Source organism: Geotrypetes seraphini, chromosome 1 (assembly GCF_902459505.1).
Source record: "Geotrypetes seraphini chromosome 1, aGeoSer1.1, whole genome shotgun sequence".
Classification (NCBI taxonomy): domain Eukaryota; kingdom Metazoa; phylum Chordata; class Amphibia; order Gymnophiona; family Dermophiidae; genus Geotrypetes; species Geotrypetes seraphini.
The window spans coordinates 350460054-350483004 of NC_047084.1; the positions used below are offsets into that span (position 1 = coordinate 350460054).

Genomic DNA, 22951 nt, shown 5'->3' on the forward strand with positions numbered 1-22951 from the left:
TTTTTTATGCCTATGATGTGTGGTTGGTAGAGTGGTTTTTCCTCACCACTGAAACTGAGGGCTCCTTTTGCGAAGGTGCGCTAGTGTTTTTAGCGCACGCACTGGATTAGCGCGCGCTATAGCAGCCTGCTAGTTGAAAAACTACCACCTGCTCAAGAGGAGGCAGTAGCGGCTAACGCGTGCGGCATTTTAGCGCGCTCTATTCTGTACGTTAAGGCCCTAACGTGCCTTCGTAAAAGGAACCCCGAGGCTTTTTCTTTCGCTTGAAAATTGTACTCACACCCACTTAAGTTGCTTATCATTTAATGGGGAGTTTGTTTATTTGGTGTAGCACAGGTTACTATACTCAAATCTATTAATGGAAGAAAAAAAAAAAGGATTTAAAGTACAACACATTTCTGAAGTATCTTACAAGTAACAATCTTGTAACCGGAACTGTTTAGGAATTTATCCCCCACCACCCCCCTTTTACAAAACCACGTTAGCGGCAACAGCTCCAACGCTCACAGGAATTCTATGAGCATCGGAGCTGTTACCGCCGCGATCAGTGATAAAAAAAAAACAATAGCATGGTTTTGTAAAAGCAATAAAAAGCGGGGGGGGGGTTAAAACAGAAGCTAGATTCACTACTGTGAATGAAGATATTGATTAAAAAAGAGATTGTTTTTCACTGTAAAACATGTGGCTGCTTTTGGGCTAGTTTCAAAGTAATGTTGGAGCACAGCTTAGATAAACTTTGCAACTCTGATGTGCCAGTAAGTGCCTGTTCTCTTCTGATCATGTAGAAATGTGTCACTCCTTATCACACCTCTCATGACCATCATTCTGCACCACGACAAATGTGTCTGGTTGAATTTTTTTTCACAAGCAGATCTTAGGCCAACTAGCACGCTCTATGATATATGTAAGGTCCACCTCTTCTGCAATGCAGATATTAAGACAAATTTGCAAAATTTATAAGAATATTGACTGTAAACAAGACCCACTGTTCTCTGTCCTTGTTCTGCTGCCATAGAACTTGTTTTTTTCTTCACTGTCACCCGTTTCATTATTATTAGATGAATTGGCCAATAAAATCCTAGCTCTGCATACTACAGGAAGGATCAAACAGAGTGTTGGTTGCTTTCTGTCTAGCAATAAAAGAGGAAGAATGTGAACCAGTAAGAAAATTAAATGTAGCATGGTTAGGCATAAGAAAAATCAAGATGGCCAGCAAAGGACTTGAAATAATTTTCCAAACGTTCACCAGCTCTGCTGATAATGTCTCTACAATACTCACTGAATTTATGATCCCTTTAAGAGCCTGGAAACCGCCTTCAACGGGGAAGACTTGATCTTCTGAGTCTGCAATTTTTACAAGCTTAAGAGAACAAAAATAAGTTAGGAAAAACTCACAGTGGCGTTTTCATAAGACAAGAATCTATTTTAGTTAGATATAAAAGCCGGCTCTTCTTGATTATGACCGGAATAGCCATCCAGATGATTACGCGTAACTGGCAGAGTTCCAACAGACTGAATTACACATTTTGGTGGACAAATATTTGGTCCACGTATAAATATGAGAGAATGAATGAGGAGTGTTTGGGGTCTAGTATGATATTCCATAAGGTGTAGAGCCCATTGACTGCATATGTTGAATTGCAATGAATGTCAGGTATCTCCCTTTTTACAAATTCCTTTACACATCCAGGTGGGGTGGGGGAAGGGGAAGGTATTTGGGATTGCTAAAGGTATTTATCTATAATATTGCAATAATATATGCATATGCAGTGTAATATGAGGAAGGGAGGGAGAAAAGGACTGGTAATGTATTAATTTTGTGTATTTTAAGTGCGTTATGTATAATGCTCATGTTTAATATAGTTGTATTGCACCGTCAAAATTTGAAAATCAATAAAGAATTAAACAAAAAAAAGACAAGAATCACAAGAACTACAAATGATATACCAAAAGCAGAACACATTTCCCTTTCTGGAGCTGGATTTTTTTTTTTTTTTACATTGTCACACTTTTCCACTAATTCATTTTATTGATTTGTATAACCAGTGGCATAGCGATGGTGAAAGATGGCTGGGGTGGTTATGCCCCGCCCCCTGCCCTCTTCTCCGCCCCCACCCCCATCCGCTCCTTCCTTGTCCCCTCCTGCCCCTTTCCTTCTCCCTTACCTCTTTAACATTCCCGGCGCGAGTAGCAAACCCCAATCTGCTGATCACGCCAGTGTCGGCTCTTCCTCTGACATCACTTCCTAGGCTCAGATTCAGGAAGTACAATCAGAGGAAGAACCGATGCCGGCATGAGCAGCAGTTTAGGGTTATTGCTTGCGCCAGAACATTAAAGAGGTACGGGGAAAGGGAAAGGGCGTGCATGCGAGGTAGTGGAGGTTCGGGGAGGAGGACGGGTGTCGGTGTACCCACCAAGAAGGTGCCAGGGGCAGACCGCCATCCCCTCCCCGCCCCATACACACACACACACACACACTATGCCACTGTGTGTAACTATCATAAAAAAGATGGGCATCTTTCTAGTCCTTAGGCAAAAATTCAATATTGAGTTCAAAAGGCAATTTGACAAGTTCCTGGAGGAAAAGCTCATTCATAATTATTAGACGGGGAAACTTGGGAAAATCACCACCTATCCCTGGGAATAAGGAAAAAAGAATCATGAAAAAAATCTAATCTTTTGAGGTCTGCCAGATACTTTGCAATGATCCAAAGTAGGCCCTGTCAGAGATAGGATGCTAAGCTTGATGGAGTGGTGGAGTAGCCTAGTGGTTAGTGCAAGAGCCTGAGAACCTGGGGAACTGAGATAGAGTCCCACGGCAGCTCCTTGTGATTCTGGGCAAGTTATTAACCTTCCGTTGCCCCACTTGATTGTAACCACAGAATGGTAGCATATCACTTTCCATCCCCATTCCCTTTGGTGTGTAACCAGCATGGCATGTCTTGCAAATTCTTTCTAATAAGATGGAGCCTGAAGCTTAAAAAGACTGGGTGTGCAGGCCAAAAGTTTTCATTTTGTTTAGTGTCCTGTCATTAGCAGGATTTTTCATTTCATTATTGGCAAGGGGAGGTTAATATTTTTGGTTGTTTCAAGCATAATGTTGCCACTAATGTATGCTGTTCCTTAAATAGAGCACCCATCAATAAACAGATTCATCCAAAAGTGGTTTATAATACACTGAATAGTAACCAGGTACTCTTAAGTATTTTCCCTATCTGTCCCAGCAGGTTCACAATCGAACTGTGGCACCTGGTGGAATGGAGGGTTAAGTGATTTGCCCAGAGACACAGGGAGAAGGTTTAGATCAGACTCACAGCCCCAGGGTGCTGAGGCAGCAACTCTATACACTAGGCCACACCTCCCCCATTGAGATGTGAAAGGCAATTCTACAACCAGGCTTTGGGAGCATGAATGCAGAGAAAATTAGAACTTATGTACATAAGTTTCCCAAACACTATTCCTAAGCGCTTTAATGCATAGTTGCTAGGGTTACCATATTTGGGGCCTCACAAACCCAGACGCATGGCCCTGTCCCATTCCGCCCATCCCTGCCTTGCTCCGTCTCCAATCCTGCCCCATTCTGCCTCAAGTCCAGCCCTTTTCCACCCCTTCAAAGGCTCGTCTTCTTCCCCGACAAGCTCTGGCGTGCCTTGAACATGCGCAGAAGTGTGTGACATCATCCGCACATGCTCAGAGACCCTCCAGATGCTTATCGAGGCTTTCTAAAACCCGGACAAACTTCCAGGTTTTGGAAAATACGTCCAGGAACCTGGATAGTCCTCTAGAAAGAGGACATATCCAGGTTTTCCCTGACGTCTGGTAACTCTAATACTTGCAAGGGGGAACTTCCACATGGACAGAGCATGGGATGCATAGCAGCAGACTTCTAGTTATGTGTGCAATTTCCCAAATGCTATAGATTAAGTGTGCCCTTGCAATATATGCATGTAGGCATGTCAATGATGGGCTATGCTAGATTTCTATAACAGTATCTGGGCACCCTCTAAGGAATCCTCCAACTGCATTGCTGCCAGTGGGGGGTGCTGCTTCAATATTGTGTTTTCAGTTGCTAGAGACAGGCAGGTTCCCTAGAGTCCTGCACAGCTTGTCTGTCCCTAACCACTGAACATGTGACAGTAAAATAGCACCACCCACTGGCAGGACTATAGGTGGAGGACTCACACTCAGTTTAGAACAGTGCATCCCAAACTGTGTACCTCCTGAGATTTCAGGTGTGCCGTGACACACTGAGGAGGAGGAGAGGCACCACTGAGGAGGAGGAGGAGAGGCACATCTTGTAGGTAATCAGCTAGCGCCTCTCCTTCTCTCTGACCCTCTTCCCTGCTGGTGCCCTTCCCCCCCACCCCCACCCTGGCAGCTCAGAGCCCATCTGGAGGGCCTTTGCACATGCACGGACGTCAACGTGATGATGTCACACATGCGCGTGATGTCATCACTGCGACATCCACGCTCTTCCGGGTGCCTCGAGTAGCGGCCACTACATTTAGTGTGCCGTGGCTCGAGAAAGTTTGCAGGACATTGGTTTAGAGAGAACAGCACTGGGCACACAGATGCTGTTGTAGAATCAAGGCTCAGCATGCGGCATCAGAGTGCCTAAAAGGATGCACCCACTTATACAATTACCACCATAGTGTACAATATTATGAAGCAGTGCACACTATTGATGACATAGGGGGGAAAAAGCTAAATTTCAGATATTTTCCTGATGTTTTGGCTTCATAAAGACATGATACAGGAAATGTCTGACATTCACTACGCTATCTCAAACAAATAAGCATCCCCCTAGAGACTTACATAGTTGACACTAATGCTGACCTCATGAGTCTTATTTTAACTTTTCCAGTTATAGACATTAATGAACCATTAGCTGCCTATCTTAAGACTGAACACAGTTCAGGGCAACTATCCGGAGGGTCGTCATAAGTCAACACAGACATAATTTTAAGTGCATGCTCGATGCACGCAACTTATGAAGCAGGGCTTGGGGGAGGGACGAGGCCAGGCACGAAAATGATATATAAAGTGGTGAAATTCAGCCATTCTACATATAATTTACATAAATAAATTAGGCAGCTCAAATCAGGTTTAACTTTTGAGTAAGGGCTGGGGTCTTGCTTTATTCAGCAGCTGCTGAAAAAACGACCCATTGTTCATCGGCTGCCAAGTCACAACAGCCTTTTTTCAGTCTTCTAGAAGCAATAGCATGTGATGAATTCTTAAAGAGTTCTATAAGAATAAACTACCTGTGTAATGGCTATTATTAAAATCAGCCACCATCATCATTACAATATTCTTCCAATTGTGGTGCACACTACCCATAACAGTTATGACTTTTCGGTTATGGAGACATTATTTCCAATCCCCTTGTTAAGGCAATGGCTTCTTTAGTTTCATCCGATTAATAGAGCTAAATGTTCTGAAATATTTAGGTGTAATGGGTAGAAGTTATGATAACATATTAGGGAAAAGATGGTCCCATCCTTACTCTAAATCACAGTATAATAGCTCCTATAGTAATATATTCCTGCTTTTTGTTTGGGAAAAAACAACACCCTTTATGGAATGGATAAACTAGGTCTCTCTAATGCTGACCCCAGTGAATTAGAATAATTTGATAATATTTCTGGGGCTAAGAGGAGGATGGTATTTGCCAGAGCCTAAGCTCTGTGATGTCAAAATGCTGGCCATAATGATTCCAGTGAAGGTGCAATGGTCACAATGATGTTTGAAGTACTGTATATACTTGAATATAAACCCATCTGGATATAAACTGAGGTAATCTTTTTCCCTAGAAAAAAGGTTGACTCGAATATAAACCAAATCTGCTGCAGTCTCATAAGGTTAGTGTGGGAACTCGAGTCAGCCATTTTGAGTAGTTAGACTGCATGGGGCAGGAGCATAGGAAAATCTGGCTCTGGCTCACCACTGGGCCAGCAGGGCTTAAGGTAGACCCAGGGAGAGGCCTGTGATGGGTCCATGTCTGTTTTATCATTCCCTCTGAGAAATTCCCTAACCCTTATTTGTTTAAATTAGATTGTAAGCTCTATTAAACATGGATTGCCTCTTACATGTTTAATGAACAGTGCTGCGTACATCTAGCAGTGTTATAGAAATTATAAAAGTCGGTGTTATTTCTGCTAGGATTTTATAAAGATACATAGGCACTTACAGTATGTATAGCCTTATAAAATAACACTTATAAAAGCATCTATATAGCCTCTTAAACCAGCTATCCTGTTATAAAATTAGCTGGGAGAACGAAAGAGGTCCTAAACAGGTGGCAAAAAGCTGGTGGTCTAGCAGAAAGGCCTGGTTCCCCTTCTGCCCGGGCTAGTAATAGTCTCATTTGCTGGAAAAACTGAGGGGGCTGATTTAAAACACAGAAAGAATACAATTTGCAAAAACTATGCACACCAATGCGGCAATTCAAACCATAATAATAATAACAATTTATATACCGCAATACCGTGAAGTTCTATGCGGTTTACAAAAGATTACAAGAGGTACAAAATGAGTGACCTGAAGAGAGTGAGAAAAAGGTCAAGAAAATCATTGTTGAGAGTGGTGTGCGGGTCAGTTGTCTAGGTACTTCAGAAATAGGTATGTTTTTAGGCGCTTCCTGAATTCCAGGAATTCAGGAATTCCTGAATTAAGTCTCCAAGTCAATAACGCTTACCTGTTCTAATTTATAATCAAGAACGCCAACGCAATAAACTCGAGCCCCCAAACTTCGGGCTTGTTCAGCCTATCCCAATAAAGACAAGACAAAAAAAAAAGTGTTAATCCTATAGAAGGCTCTTTCACATGCACACATAGTACTTAATCAAGCAGTTAGAGAGACTTCAGAACATAATGCGAGCAGTCGCAGCTCAAAACGTACCTCCTTTTCTGCATAGGCTGGCACCAGACCCTCCAACTTCCCGTCTGTAAGAGCAATTATTATGCTGGAAGTCCTTTTGCCTCCTGCCCTCTCAATTTGTTCATTTGCCTGAAAGATAAGGTTACTTACTCAGCTTAAAACTGCAACGGAAGGTTTACTCAATAAGTTATTTTACAATGGAATATGAAATCTTGCTTCCGACAAAACAAATGCAAAATAAGGCCACAAGCTATTGGTCCCTCATCCCATGCTTTACTTTAATATTCCTGCCCCTCTGAACTCATAGAGGCCAAAACCTATGAGTATGAAGTGGGACAGGATAAAGGGTGTGCCAGACAAAAGGCCAAAAATTGTCCACTCTGATATTCAGCACTATTTAACTGGCCAAAAACAGCTCCTGACCACTTAATAAATAGAGTTTGGCCAGCTAAGCACCAATATTCAGCAGGAGTTAGCCAGTTATCTCTGCTAAATATTCATGGTTAGTGGCTAGTTACTAGTCATCTATGATGCGCAAATTAGATGGCTAGCCACAAATATTAAAGCGCTGGCTAGCTAGGCTTAGCAGCTAAATCAGGCCATATAAATAGCAGGCCCATCTTTGACCACTATTAACCAGCCAGCACTGAATACTGACTTGGCCAGTTAAATTAATAGTGCCCCCTCCAAAAAAGGGGGATATTCAATGTCGGTCACCAGAAATGGTCTGGCATTGAATATCTGGGCTCGCCACTGACCATGGTCTGCATATCAGCCCCTATCTGAATAACAGCCATATTAGGTTATTATCCAGATAAATAATGTGTATATAAATGAAAGCAGAAACAATACTTTTCACTGTGGACAAATAAGCAGTCAGACAGATAACCTCACCAGACACGGGCATAAGGGTGTAGAGATATGTTGTAGTCTAACGGTTAGTGCAGTGTGCTAAGAACCAGGGAAACCAGTTCTGATTTCCACAATAGCTCCTTGTGACCCCAGGGAAGTCACTTAACTCTCTATTAGAGAATGACACGGTGGCGGTTACCCACGGCTAGCCACGTTTAGCCGCGGGTAACCCGCCAAAAAGATGACCAAAAAAAAATGATCACTGCAAGTTCGAGGAATGGTAGCATGGAACGGTGAATGGTAGCATGGGGCGGTGAACAATCTTGAATGCGTGGTGACCAAGCGTTCGAACCGGCAGCCCAATCTCTCCCGCCGGCCGTCCATGTATCCCCTCCCTCCTTTTCCCTTACCTTTTCTTCTTAAAATGGCGATTTCTATAAGGCTACGAGCTGTATTACAGCCGGAGCCTTGAAGTCGCGTTGCATTGCCTGCTGGTAAAAGTCTCCCCTGACGCAACTTCCTGTTTCCGGTTGCATCGGAGGAGACTTCTAGCAGCCAATCCGACGCAATTTCAAGGCTCCGGCTGTAATACAGCTCGTAGCCTTATAGAAATTGCCATTTTAAGAAGAAAAGGTAAGGGAAAAGGAGGGAAATGCATGGCTGGCCAGCGGGAGGGAGCTGCTGGACCGAGTGAAGGGTGCTGGGGGTGGGGGATGGAGAGGAGAAGACGCTGAAGATGGGAACAGGGCCGGGGCGGTGAAAGAGACAGCGGGGCGGTGACGGGGTGGTGAAGGGGACGGCAGAGACGGGGACGGGGCGGTGAAAGGGACAGCGGGGACGGAGCAGTGCAGAGGATGGTGGTCCAGGGACTGGACGGTGACGGGGACAGAATTTTTCTCCGTGTCATTCTCTAATCTCTATCACTCCAGGCACAAAACTTAGGATTGTGAGCCCACAAGGTATAGAGAAAAGAACAGGCACACCACCCTTTATCCGAAATCCTTGGGACCAGGTATACTTCGGTTTTCAGAATGGTAATGTAAACTGCTTTGGTTGTGCTACAGAAAGGTGATATATCTGCTCTCTAACGATAAAAATAATTCGGACTCACACTAAGGGCTCCTTTTACTAAGGTGCGCTAGCGTTTTTTGCGCGCGCTAAACCCGCACTACGCTTCTAGAACTAACATCAGCTCAATGCTGGTATTAATGTCCAGTGCGCACTATTCCATGCGTTAAAGCCCTAATTCACCTTTGTAAAAGGAGCCCTAAATATTACCTTTTACTAACCCAGGGGTAGGCAATTCCGGTCCTCGAGAGCCAGAGCCAGGTCAGGTTTTCAGGATATCCACAATAAATATGCATGAGATAGATTTGCATCTCAAGAAGGCGGTATCCATCTCTTACATATTCATTGTGGCTATCCTGAAAACCTGACCTGGCTCCGGCTCTCGAGGACCGGAATTGCCCACCCCTGTACTAGCCTAAAGTGAACTTCCCACTTCATTTCACATCTGCTACTTATTTGAACATTAAAAATCACAATGTTGCACAACAGTTTTAACATTATTTTTCCCTTTTTCATAAGTTAGCACCAAGATATTCTGAAAATAATTCATAAGGGGCAGAAGGACAAAAAAAAAGTAGTCTAATAGTTCACAAAACCCCCCTTTTGCAAAACTGTAGCACAGTTTTTAGTGCCAGCCTTGGCAGTAACAGCTCCAATCGGAACTCTATAATCGTCGGAGCTGTTACCACCGCAGACAGCGCTAAAACTATGCTAAAGTTTTGTAAAAGGGAGGGAGACTGCATGGAGGAGAGGGAATATTTTAAAATATATTTTATAACTCGACAGGGCTGTCCCCTGTCACCCCTCTTATTTCTATTGTACCTCGAACCCTTTCTTCGCACAGTGTCTCAGGACCCCGACATAGCGGGTGTGGACTTCGGGACTCATTCACTCAAAGTGTTGGCCTTTAAAGATGACCTATTATAGGGGTGTCCAATGTCGGTCCTCGAGGGCCGCAATCCAGTCGGGTTTTCAGGATTTCCCCAATGAATATGCATGAGATCTATTAGCATACAATGAAAGCAGTGCATGCAAATAGACCTCATGTATATTCATTGGGGAAATCCTGAAAATCCGACTGGACTGCGGCCCTCGAGGACCGACATTGGACACCCCTGACCTATTATTTTTGCTAACTGACCCCGCTCACTCTGTTCGATATTTATAGCAAGCGCTTGACGAATTCAAATTTTATTCGGGATTTACGTTGAACTACCAGAAATCTATGGCCCTAGCTAGCCCCATGACACTACAACAGACATGGAGTGGCCATTTCCCATTTACATGGGCTCAGACTTCAATTCACTATTTGGGGGTACAGATCCCCCGAGACCTTACGACCCTGTACTCCAGCAATATCACCCCATTGCTTCAAGACACCTCACAACATCTACAGAATTGGTCCACTTTTCCCTTATCGGTGGCGGGCCAGGTAGCCCTTTTTAATATGGAGCTCTTTCCCAAATGGTTATATCGCTTTCAGGTTTTACTCTGCTGCTGTCCCATGCCCATAACATTCGTTTAACGAAAGAGCTACAACGTAAGCGACCACGTATGTCCTTGCTACGGATGTGTCTGCCCAGGGATAGAGGGGGGCTATGGTTTATTAAATGTACGTTGGTATGCTATGGCTTGTCAGATGAGACATATTAATGATTGGTTTAGAGGAACATCTGATTTTTCTGCTACACCACTGGAGTTATCTTTGCTGGCTCCGTTCCATGTGAGCTATTTTCTACATGTGGCGGATCCGAGGATGCGTCCTTTGGTGTCTCACTACCCCATTTTTACGCTGGCCAGAAGGACATGGAGATGGGTCTGTAAAGCAGCCAAATTGTCTTCTAGGGTGTCTTTATATTTACCTATACACGGCAATGGAGCTTTTCAGCCGGGCATGCAAAATGCCACCTTTCTTAGGTGACAAGCACAAGGTCTACAATATCTTTTTCACCTGTTTTCGGAGGAGGGGTGCCTGGCCCCATTTGCCGAGCTGCAACGAACTTTTGACCTACAGGCTAATGATCTCTTCGCCTATTACCAGATCTGTCACTATGTTCAGTCCCTCCCAGTGGCTGCCCTTACTGAAGTCTGCAGGGAGGCGCTTTTGGAACTCTTCAGCCTTTCAGCCCAACAGAGGATTCCTCTACGATTTCATATTGTGGGGATCCGGGATTGCCAACCAAGTACGAATCTGGATATATTAGCGACAGCGTGGGCTGAGGACTTGCATTGCCAGTTGACTGCTCAACAGTTACAACGGGTCCTGAAGAACATTCAGAAGGTGTCACCCAATATTATTCACTGGGAAATGCAATTGAAAATTGTTCTTAGACTTTACATTCCACCGGAACGTGCAGCCCGGATGGGGATTACTGCGTCGCATTCTTGCCCGAAATGCAATCAGGCTCACGCAACTTTGAGTCACATGTTTTGGGCCTGCCCCGCAATCCAACAGTTTTGGAGACATCTTGGCCTATATACCACATCACTTTGGGGAAGGCGATGGCTTCCGCAACCGAGGGCGTTATTTGGATTTTATAATATAGCCTCGCCCAAACCCAGGGGAATGTCAGCATTTATCTCCAGAGCCCTTTTGATGGGAAAAAAAGCCATCCTCACCAACTGGCTCTCCCGTGATCCCCCGTCATATGCACAATGGAGATCCCTAATGATAGTGCACGCAACACTGGAGAGACGCATGGTGGAAGACTTGACTCTTGGCCCGGGTCGCAAATTTTGTCAGGTGTGGGAGCACTTCTGGCAGGACCTCACACCGCGTGCTCGCAGTAGACTTTTGAATCTTTAAGATTTTATTCCCACTCTCAGCTGTTGGACTGGCCATGGATTCTTGGGGAGGGGAGGGGAGGGGGGGATGGGAGGGGAACTGATTATATTGTTGAAAATGTTATTTCCTGAATGGTACAACTGTTTGTATTTGCTTCTTACTGCTGGAATAATAAAAATCATTTAAACATAAAATATATTTTATTTATGTTATTAGTTTTCTATCCCATCCTCCCCAAACAGCTCATGACAGATCCACCCATAGGAGGGACCTTAGGCACCCGGGCCAATCAAGGCCTTAGGTCTCCTTCCTATCCTGGGATATAATGGGAGGGGCCTAAGATTTCAATTGGCACGGATTCTAGTAGACATCCATCAGGCCAGCCTAAGAAAGGTACGGGGAGATCGAGGTGGGCTTAGGGGTACCGAGGTGGGGTATTGGGGTTTGGGGGGTTTCAGGGTGGCAAGTTCGGGGGTGTCGGTGATTGGGGAGAGTGTCAGAGGTTCAGGTGGTCAGTGGCAAGAAGGAGTGGGCATCCCTCCTTCCTATCACAGTTGGGGGGGGTGGCAGGTGGCAAGAAGGAGCGGGGAACTCTCCTGCCTATCATGGTTGGGGGGTGGCAGGGGTTCACGTGGCAGGAGGGAGCAATAGGGGGGATCCTCTGACTGCCTCAGCCATCTCAGCTGATTGTGGCAGGGGAATTCCTTCCCCCTCCCCCCCGATCAGCTGAGCCATCAGGACTCCCTGAAGCTGCGGCTTCAGGGAGCCCTGCCAGCTCAGCTGATTGAGGATAAATTCCCCTGCTGTGATCAGCTTATAAGGCTGCTGTGGTCTAGCGGCAAAGATAAGTGGCTGAAATTAAGACCAGGGTTTTCCAGGCCTACATTTCAGTCGCTTGTCTTGGCTGATTAGGCGCGATTCTGTAACCGGCGCTGTCAAGTGATCGGCTGCCGCCAACATGGGCACCGGTTACAGAATCCGTCTGCAATTGTCTCATTACTCAAACTGTGTGCATAAACTGAGCACAGGCCTAAATTTGCACAAGCAGTTTTGAGCACCATTAATAGATCTTTGGGGATGATGGCTAACAAGCTTAAAAAGTCTTAGATATAGCACTATGAAAGATCCGATGGACCTTCTTACACAATAAAATGACAGGGAAATAAAATCAGCAATAAATTAAATAATGAAGCCAGTGAGACTTAAAGGAAGCAGGCATTCATTCAGGCACACTAAAAATGACTCCAAAGCATCCTGTCCAAAAATAATATTAGAAACAGTATTTATTTTAAGCAAATAGAACAGGTGCAACTTACTAGTTTTAGGCCTTCGTGCATGTACGTATCTCCGACTGGTTTCTCACTGCTTAAGTCGTTAAGGCCCTTCGTGATTTTTGCCCTGGGGGTAATCAAAACAGAAAACAAAGGATTGTCTGGTGAATAACTTCTACTTGAAAAGCACCGATAAGCACATGGAGCTCATAGGATTTCCTGTTCTAACAATGATGAGCCATGCCGTTAAAATATACTCTATGTTTCAACTTCACAGCTGAAAATTCACCCCTTGAAGATTTAATATTGAAATCACACTGAAGAACCTTTTACCACACGGGCCAATATTCAGACCACAGGAGGAAGCGAACCTGAAAATTCAATGTTGGACCACTTTTGATGTAGATGGTTAAGCCGATAAATGGTCAGCAGATGAATACCTAGTAACTAACTGTGAATATTCAACGGAGATAGCCAGATATCTCCCACTGAATATCTGCGGTTAGCCTGCTTAACACCATTTAACCGGCCAGGAGCCATTTAAATAGCACTGAATATCAGGCAGACAATATCTAACATGTGCTGGTGTCAGAGAAAGAGGAAATGTAATAGTTGAAATCTGTAGCATGGTAATTACACTCAATGACAAGGCAAAATGAAAGTGGGTGGTACCAAACAAGGGAACACAGAAGATCTGCGATGCAAGCAGAGCCGATAAAACAGCAGACCAACCACTATATAACCTCACGGCAAGGACTTTAATTCAAACAATCACACGTGCCTCATACGGCCACGTTTCACCTGAAGGCTGCATCAGAGGCAAAAACTAAAGAGGTGAAACCCCAAAGCATGCTTCTCTCTAAAGCAGGGTGGGTCTCCAAACTTTTCACCATGATGGCCACACTGGGTACTTCAGCACTTTTCAGCGGGCCGTAGTAAAAAAAAAGATAAATTTTTTGAAAGCGGAAACGAATTACAGAGTATGTGAGATTGAATTATCATATATTTACAATGACAAACAATATCAGCAAATTCTCGTATTTTCATCACAAATTATAAGAAAACCATTAATGTGAATGATGAAACTGTCTTTTCTTTTTCCCAACCTTTTTAAAACCATAAGAGATTATAAATAATTATGAAATTATTAAAATCACGAGAACTTCATACAAGCAAATATGTGAATAAGTGAATACGCACCATTAAATATAAATTTATGCAATTATAAACTGAGTGTCACACTGCACCACTGCAAGTATTCTTATGGACAATTAACCGTAACAACTAGTAACGAACTTCCAGATTCAATTTAAAGATTAAAGATTAGTCACAGCGCCAGAGTTAAATACAACGCCACCAATTGACAATGTCGATCGAGGCTGAACAAGTACGAAGAAATACCGCAAAATATACAATTACGATTCAGTTTTAAATAAAGTTGTGAATAATATTAATATAATATGGAATATCGATATATTTTGAACACAATTTTAATTAATGCATTCGAAATCTATCAACACCCCGTGTTTTGTTTTGTTTTTGCGGATTCTCATTGGAAAATTAGTCCAATTGGCGCATTTCTGCACAATTCTTCCACGGGCCGGATAAAATCATATCGCGGGTCAGATGTGGCCCAAGGGCCGTACTTTGGAGACGCCTGCTCTAGAGTAACAACAGAGAGAAAGAAGAATGCTTTTTACTTTTACCTCTCTGGTTTTTGCCTCCGACATAGCCTTCGGGTGAAACATAGCCACGTCAGACATGTGTGACTGTTTGAATTAAAGCCCTTGCCATGACAGAGAAGCCAGCAACAGCTCAGCCTGAAGAGAACCCCAATTATAAATTACATTACATTACGGATTTCTATTCCGCCATTACCTTGCGGTTCAAGGCGGATTTCAATTGGATTGTCCAGAGATTAGAAGTATTTAGGGAGTAGTTTGTACATTTCTTTGAGTTGCTAAGGATTACATCTGAGTTGTCAAGATATTGGAGGTAGTAGTTGCAGGTGATGCTTGGGACATTTCTGATTGTGTTAGTTTGGTTTAATGTGTTTTTTGAATAGAAGGGTTTTTATTTCTTTTTTGAAGGTTTTGTAGTCTGTGGTCGTGGTCAACAGGATGTAGAGTTGTGGGTCGAGTGTTGCAGCTCAAGTGGCTAGGAGGTTGTCGTACACTTTTTTTCTTTTGACGTTTTTGGTTGGAGGGTGTGTGAACGGTGTGTGGGTTCTCCTGTGTCTGGTTGAGGTGGATTGAACTAGTCGATTGTTCTAATACGCTGGGCTGTCTCCGTTTACTGCTTTAAATAGTAGGCAGTAAAATTTGAAGTGTATTCTCACTTGCATTGGGAGCCAATGTGAGCGTGGTATAAATCATTTAGGTGCCATTTTACTAGAGTGCATTATTAAAGTATTGTGCAGTAATTTCCCTGTTTTCAGGTGCTACATGCTCGTTTTGAGAGGAAATGTCATGGATGGAGAGTAAGCATTCCTGCATTACCCAAGTGGCATATTAAGATTACTGCATACTAGTGCAGCCCGATTTGAGGGAAAAAAAAGTCGATTTGATTCAATTCAGCCTACTTAATCGATTTTTCAATTCGATTTTCCTGCACAATTGGGTGTTTGTTTGTTTTTATCAAACATCCTGGTGGTTTTATTTTATAGCTTCTTCACCCCCTTTGCCCTCTCCTACCCACACTGGCACTGTGGTGTAAACAAAATAAACAAAAAAGACTTTTCCTCTCTCTGTTAAATCCTAGCTCACGTTCGCGGTCTAACACCAGCTCTGGCAGGATACACATTTCAAATCTGACATATTGTAATCACAAAACAGAAAATATAATAATTTTTTCTACCTTTTGTTGGCTGGTCATTATTCAAATCATGTTGGCCCCCAGGCTCTGGTTGTCTTCTGATCAGGGTCTCCTTCTTTCTCCGTGCTATCCATCCATCTTCCATCTCTGTCCTCCCCTTCCGTTTCCCTCCCCTCCCCCAGAGGTCTATCATCTTTCCTTCTTTTCATCTCCATCCTCCCGCAGTTGCAGCGATGGACCCCACCATCCAAAGATCCACCATCTTTCCTTTTCTCAATTACCCTTCATCCAGCATCTCTCCCTCCTTCCCCACCACCTCAGGGTCCACCAGCTCTCCCTTTCTCTTCCCAACTACCCTCCAATCCAGTATCTCTATCCCCCACCCCCCTTCACACCATCCCTTGTGTCTAACTTCTCTCCCTTTCTGTTCCTTCCTTCCCTAAATCCCATTGTCCACCATCTCTCTCCCTCTCCTCTATTTTTAGAACCATTATTTACCCCCCCCCCTTATATGCACATCTCTTTGAACCCCCTCTTCCCTCCCTCCCTGTACTTCGACACCAGGACCATCCTCCCCAGAAGGCCTGCCCCTACCCCACCCCCACCCCTGAAGGCCTGAATGTTCCCCCAGCTTCCCCTGAAGGCCTGCCACCCCCCGAAGGCCTGCATATTCCCCCAGCTTCTCCTGAAGGCCTGCTCCTCGAAGGCCTGCCCCCCCCCCCTGAAGCGGGTAACCTTCCCCAACCTCTTGTTTCATTACCTATCCCTTTTTGTTTTTGAATTATATTTAATCCTCTTTTTTTGCCTCCCTTTTTCAAACATATTATTTTATTAAAATTAGTACTAATTGTCCTGGGTTTTTTTCATTTTTTATTTTAACCTAATTTTTAACTAAATGTAAATTGCATTGAATTTAGATTTTGCGATCAAATCAAATATTTTAAATAAACTTGAAACCTTGAAAACTTGGCATAGGGTAGAGGGCAGGGAGAGATGATGCATGGGAAGAAAGAAATGGTGCACATGATAATGGAGGGGAGGAAGGGAGAGATGCTGCATGGAGGGGAATAGAGAGGTTTGACCTAGGGCACAAGGAAGGGGGAGAGAGAGAGATGGTAGACTGTGGGAAAGAAACAGAAATATTGGATATGGCAGTGGAAGTGAAGGTATAGAGATGGAGGATGGTGAGCACAGAGAAAGACGAAAATGTCAAATGGGCAAGAGACCCTGGCGACTGAGTTAACAGTAGACAAACAGAAACCAGAGCCTGGGACCAACATCATTTGAATAATAAAATGACCAAACAAAAGGTAGAAAAAATAATTTTATTTTCTATTTTATGATTACAATATGTCAGATTTGAAATCCTACCAGAGCTGGTGTTAGACAGCGAGCGTGAACTAGGACCTAACAGAGAGAAGAAAAGTCTTTTTTGTTTATTTTGTTTACACAACATCTCTGGCATGGGGCTGGAGAGGGTAAAAGGGGCTGAGGTAGGGTTGCCAGAATTTCCAATCAGAAAATCCAGACCCCTTAACTCCATCTCCATTTCCACCTTAGCCCCGCCCTCCGCTGCCTGCTCTTGTTCAGCAGGGAGGAAATCCATGCATGTGCGGATTTCTTCCCTGCTCGACGCGATTTGTAGAGGCTTTTCAAAACCCAAAGTGCCGGGTTTTGAAAAGCCATCCAGACCCCCAGATATGTCCTCAAAAGAAGCAATCCGGACATCTGGTAACCCTAGGCTGGGGTGAGTGAAAAGAGACTACAAAATAAATCTGCCAGGACGTTTGAAGAAAAATCCCCTATTGGGCGGGAAAAGGGAATCTAATTGAATCAAATCGATATATCTATTCAATAGGTCAAACTGAATTGAATTGAATCAAAACATTTTTCCCTAAATCAGGCAGCACTAGCCTAGATACCATTATAAAACAGGAGCTCCGTGATTAGCACTGGAGCACCTAAAAGAGAGGGCCTAGTAATAGACAAATGCCGCACACGCTAACCGCTACCACCTCCTTTTACGCAGGTGGTAATTTTTTGGCTAGTGCGCACTAATCCTGTGCGCGCACTAAAAACACTAGTGCACCTTTGTAGAAGGAGCCCTAGGTCCCATAGTTACAGATTAGCACGAGAAGCATATCTGGCTGAGGATGAAATGGGTGAATTGTGTGTAAGTCACCACCGGGGGAGCTCTAGAGGTCCCTGGGCTTCTGCTGACTCACCTAGAACAGGGCACGCCCCTAAGGTAGATAAGCCAGCAGTGGCATTCAGACCAGCAAGCCGGTTAGGGAGAAAGCTTAAGCTTTGTCTCCCTAGGGATCCTACCGAGCCAAACAGTGGCATTTCCGTGTGTATGTCCATCTATATACCAGAATAATCATTTATGCGTGTAATCGGTGTATGTTAGCACCGGCTTTATACAATTACCCCCTCATGTGAGCAAACTGCTTATGAACACTAAGCAGCAACAAGTAACCCTAAATTCTTGTTTCCATGGCAAGTTTTAAAGATAACTACATGAAACATTTCTGCACTTCCTGTTTTCCGAAACAGATGTCATATCTTAAAAATAGCTCTCATGCCACCGGTTGAATTCTAGCTCTTCAGAAGCTGTCAAGTACCTTCCGTCAAACTGAAAAATTGCACACTCGCACAACACAACACAACACAAGCCACACTCTGCCCTTAAGCTTGGCCTGGACCATCTTTTCATTTCAAGGTTAGGTGCTGCTGCGTAATACCCACACCTTTCAAGTCAGGCTCATTTATCTAGCCATCCATACCCTGCCTTCCTCTCACAGCTACATAGAGCTCTCTTCACACCTTTCTGTTTATTGTAGAAGCCGACAAATCAAAATATTCAAAAAAAAGCCTTTTTTTTCCCCCCTACTGTGTAAAAGCAAAGGCAAGGAACAACCACAGTTCTGCAGGAGGAGCCTCGCAGGATGGAAGAGAAGCATGCAATTTTCTAAACAATGGGCACAGTTTTTAGGTGTGCTGCTTGGGTGCGAGTCATAACTGCTGACTGGATGTGTTTCCTCTCCCCAAGCTTTAATACTTGCAAACCTGAACAAAGCTAGATTCCTAAACTTGTGTGTTTCTTCTAGGGCCGTATGTGCATACTGGTAATATTAACAGCTTAAACAAATAAAAACTTTGAATGTCTCCTTTCAATCTAGCTACAATCTAGCTTACTTAGATAACTGGCTGGAGGAATGCCTACTCCCTCCGGCCAGCAGGCCCACCTCTTCAAAATGGCAGGCTAGCCCCTCCCCAGTGCACTGGGGAGGGGCCTGAAGCTCTGATTGGCCCAGGTTATTTTTAGGCCCCTCCAATGGGCCATAGGAGGGGCCTTAAACAACCTGGGCCAATCAGAGCCTCAGGCCCCTCCCCAGATTCACCAGGGAGGAGCCTGGCTCTGATTGGCCCAGATGCCTAAGACCCCACCCATAGAAGGGGCCTTAAACAACCTGAGCCAATCAAAGCCTCAGGCATCTCCCCAATGCACCAGGGAGGGGATGGCCTGCCATTTTGAAGAGGCGGGCCTGCTGGCCAGAGGAAGTAGGTATCCCTCTGGCCAGCCATCTAAGTAAGGTAAGGGGGAGAGGGCAGGGGTCATCGGAAGTACGGGTGGGAGAGAGTGAGCATCTCTCCTGCTGCAGAGGGGGTGTTGCTTGGCAATGGGAGGGGAGATGCAATCTTGGCTTTTAACAAGCACTAAGACATACCTTTTCTCCCACAAAAACTACTATAATTCATAAGACACAGCTATAATACACACTCTCAAGAAGCATGCTTTTACCACTTCCCCTAAAAAAAAAGAAGTCTATAATTTATGTGAATCATGTAATTTTTATTTTGTTTCATTAGCCACAGTCAAAACACATACCACGGAATGCACTTTTCACAGTACTGGCACTGTACCAGCAACCTGAACCAGTCGCTGATTTTTTTGTCGCCAACACCCCTCTTGGAGAATCCATTAGAGTGCTCATTTAAATATTGAAGAGCCCATTTGCATGGCAGTGTCGGAGACTGCTAGAAAGTTCGCAAAAGACCGCAATAAGCCGTTTTGATAATCCGCCGCTAAAATGCATGCAAGCTAAACTGGCTGGATCCAGTCTAGCAACTGCACTAAAGGCAACCTTAAGTTTTGAGAATCTGGTCCTTCGGGAAATCAGCAGCGGTGGCACAAGATGGAAGAATGATACCAGAGGAGTGCTGGTCCAGACTCCTCAGGCTGCGCGGTTGCATGGCCTCCTGCTAAAAGGTGCGCAGCTGCACAGTGTGACAATCTAGCTCTCCTGCTAGCTTTGTCTCAGGTTTACCTAGAAAGAGCAGTAAACCCCTATGCAGGAGAGCTGACCAGGTTGGCTCTGCTGATTATGAAAGTGCTGACTTCCCTTGTACTAACTTTGATGAGCCAGACAGTGTCTGCCAGGGAGAGTCCAGGCCAGTGGCAGGTTATTCTAGCAAACTTACTGTCAGCTCACATAAGACCTCAAGAACCAGGGAACTACATCTCCCAGAAAGCCAGAGAACTGGCAGGAAGCTGTCAGTTAAGCAGACACAGCTGCAGAGGGAGATTTCCCTCTTCCCCCTCTTCAGGGAGGGGCGGCTTGGAGCCTGTTAAAACAAGGCAGCCGAGACCAAGAGAGGGGAAGGAGCAGAGAAACTGGGAGCGTGATCTAGAGAGGCAGCATGATTTCTCTCCCCGGCTGAATGCTAATGACTTGGGGGAAGAGTGGGAGATGGTGGACCTTTCAGAAGAGTCTGAACCCACCATTGAGAAGCAATTTGAAAGTTGTGAACCTATGGATATTGGTTTGTCCAGTGAGCCTAGTGAGAGGCTAGAAGTCATGGACACAAGCTGAAAAGGTGGGAAGTGTTTGATACTTTTTCGTACCTGTTTCTTTTGGTGAAATCCTGAGACTGAGTTATTTTTGGTGTACAGCAGAATTGTCTCACTTTTCTGAGCTAGGTTATGAAGAATGCTGTTACATTGTTTATAACTTTAAACTGCTTGAACAATTCACTAAGGAGCTTTTTGCTATGCTCCTCTCCACACAGCTGGAGCCTAATTGCTGCTGATAAGCTAGTGCAGGAAACGTCAGCCACGGAAGAACTCCATTTGAATAAGTTCCCTGACTGCAGTCAGCCAGTGTCAGAGCCCTCCAGCTTTAACAGTTTATTTTTGGCTTATGAAAAGTCTGTCATGCAACAAAAAACTGTATGTAAGTTTCCTTGTTGCTGAACTTACCTTTACCTATTCAGGCTGGTGAAGAGAACTGAGCTGTAGAAATTGAAGTCCAGCCATAGTTTTGGTTTTTCTTTTTCTTTTTCCCCTTTTTGATTTTTGGAAATAAGGGTCATTCTGAGGGTTGTGAAACCAGTGTGGCCAGGTCGGCCCAGCATTATATGTATTGGAAAATATTACAACTTGCCAAGAACCTCAGAGCAACCTGACTCAGGGTCAGGAATAAAAGTCTAACTCTATTTTTGAACCTTTTTTGAGTGTATATTGTTTCCTTGCTGCTTTCACTGTGGACCTTTTACCTATTGGTTTTCACCCTAGGCCGTTGCCTAGGTGGCCTGAAGGATTCCCTAGTTGGAGGGAGCAGTAACGGTCGCGGTGAACCTGGCTCGCTGCGGTGATCAGGAGCCCGGGTTGCGACAGCAGCTGTACAGCTTAGAGGGAATATTGGTTACACCATTATGAACTTGAGATAAAACAGTCAATGCAATGGCAACACTCTGGTTCTTCAAGACCAAGGAAATTCAAGACCCAAAAGTTAGCAGGAAAGGTCACTGCCCCATGAAAAAGGAGAGGGAAGCTGTGGAAAGGTGCTCTTTTTTTGCAAGACAATGCACCTGCTCATAAGGCTGGCAAAACAATGGATGTTTTAAAGCAGTTGGGGTTTCAGTGCATAGACCACCCTACTCACCAGATCTTGCGCCATCTGACTATTTTCTGTTTCCAAACCTTAAAAAGAGTTTGAAAGGGCAACAATTTTTGAGCAACTCAGAAGTGACTGCAGCAGAGGAGCAAACATCAGAGTACTTTTTGGGAAGGGTTACAGAGACTTTAGACACGATGTGCCAAATATGCTGAACTTAGGAGTGAATATGTGGAATAACTTGTAAGTTTCATGGCTCCACATTATTCCCTTCTTGGTTGGGCTGAGAACTTTTCAACCCCCTCGTATAGAATTTCCTCCTATATAACTTAAATGAATATTCACAGACTAGCAGTTGGACAAATAATTGCCATTTAATGCGGACATGTGCAAACATTACCAAGTATATGGCATTATTCTGTACATTTAAGCATACAGGCCCTGATTCTATAAGTGGTGCCTAGGCTAGGCACTGGTAGGCACTTAGATCAGAAGCACCTAACTGATTTCCACACGAAACTCAAAATTTTTAAATCAGCTTAATGGAATCAGCCATTACAAGCCAATTTGAAAATTATTAATTTAAGTTTGGCGTGGAAATTGGTGCAGCGTCTACACTGAGGTACCCACATGAAAAGTAGGTATGGTTAGGGGTAGAGTTTGGACATGGAAAGCATTCAACACCAGTAGGCATCCACATTAGGCACCAGTATTTTAGGCCAGGAAAACCCTAGCCTAATATACCAGCACTCAAGCTGTAAATGCCTACCAGCGCCTAACTTGATTTAGGCACCAGTAGACATGATTCCATAAACGGCGCCTACATTTGACTGACATATGGTCGACGCATTTCCCTAGCTGCCTACCGATTTAGGCACCGTTTATAGAATCAGGCCCATAATGCATGTGTAAACGTAAGCACTGATTTATAGATAAGCCCTTTAAGGGTCTTTTAAACCAGTTTCTTCTGAAGACACCAACAACCAGTGGTTCTTGGTACATTTTTCTACAGGTACCTTCCACTCCAGCAGAAATGAAAAAGGAAGCAAGTTTTTAAAATTTATAGGTCAGAGACAAAAGATTCTGGGTTGGTTAACTTTCATGAAACGGCAGAAAATCACTACTGAGAAGAGGCCATATTTGACATTCACAATGCTGTTCATGTGATCACTCATAACCTTTGGCGATATCAAGATTGAAGTGCTTGGTACGTTCAGTATCTTTGGAGACGATGATAACAGTGATTCCTGAGTCCACTTGCTCTTTACATGAAGCCTTACAAAACATCACTGCATTTCAGTGCTGCGGATACATAGATTCTTTGGCTGACTTAGCAACAAATGTGGAAGAGGCCTCTAAATGCCACTGTGGCTCCCTTCTT

The 22951-nt window shown here is 44.2% G+C and overlaps 1 protein-coding gene across 4 annotated transcripts in view; it reads right to left on the reverse strand.

Moving 5' to 3' along the window:
• ANTXR2 (ANTXR cell adhesion molecule 2) overlaps nt 1-22951 on the reverse strand; it is a 425705-nt gene that overhangs the window by 343620 nt on the left and 59134 nt on the right. For all 4 annotated transcript variants that reach the window (XM_033963685.1, XM_033963677.1, XM_033963667.1 and 1 more), the window contains exons 4-7: nt 12902-12983; nt 6902-7009; nt 6698-6766; nt 1280-1360 (exon numbers count right to left, since the gene is read on the reverse strand). In XM_033963685.1, the coding sequence (XP_033819576.1) occupies nt 1280-1360; nt 6698-6766; nt 6902-7009; nt 12902-12983 (340 nt within the window). The remainder of the gene's footprint in view (nt 1-1279; nt 1361-6697; nt 6767-6901; nt 7010-12901; nt 12984-22951) is intronic.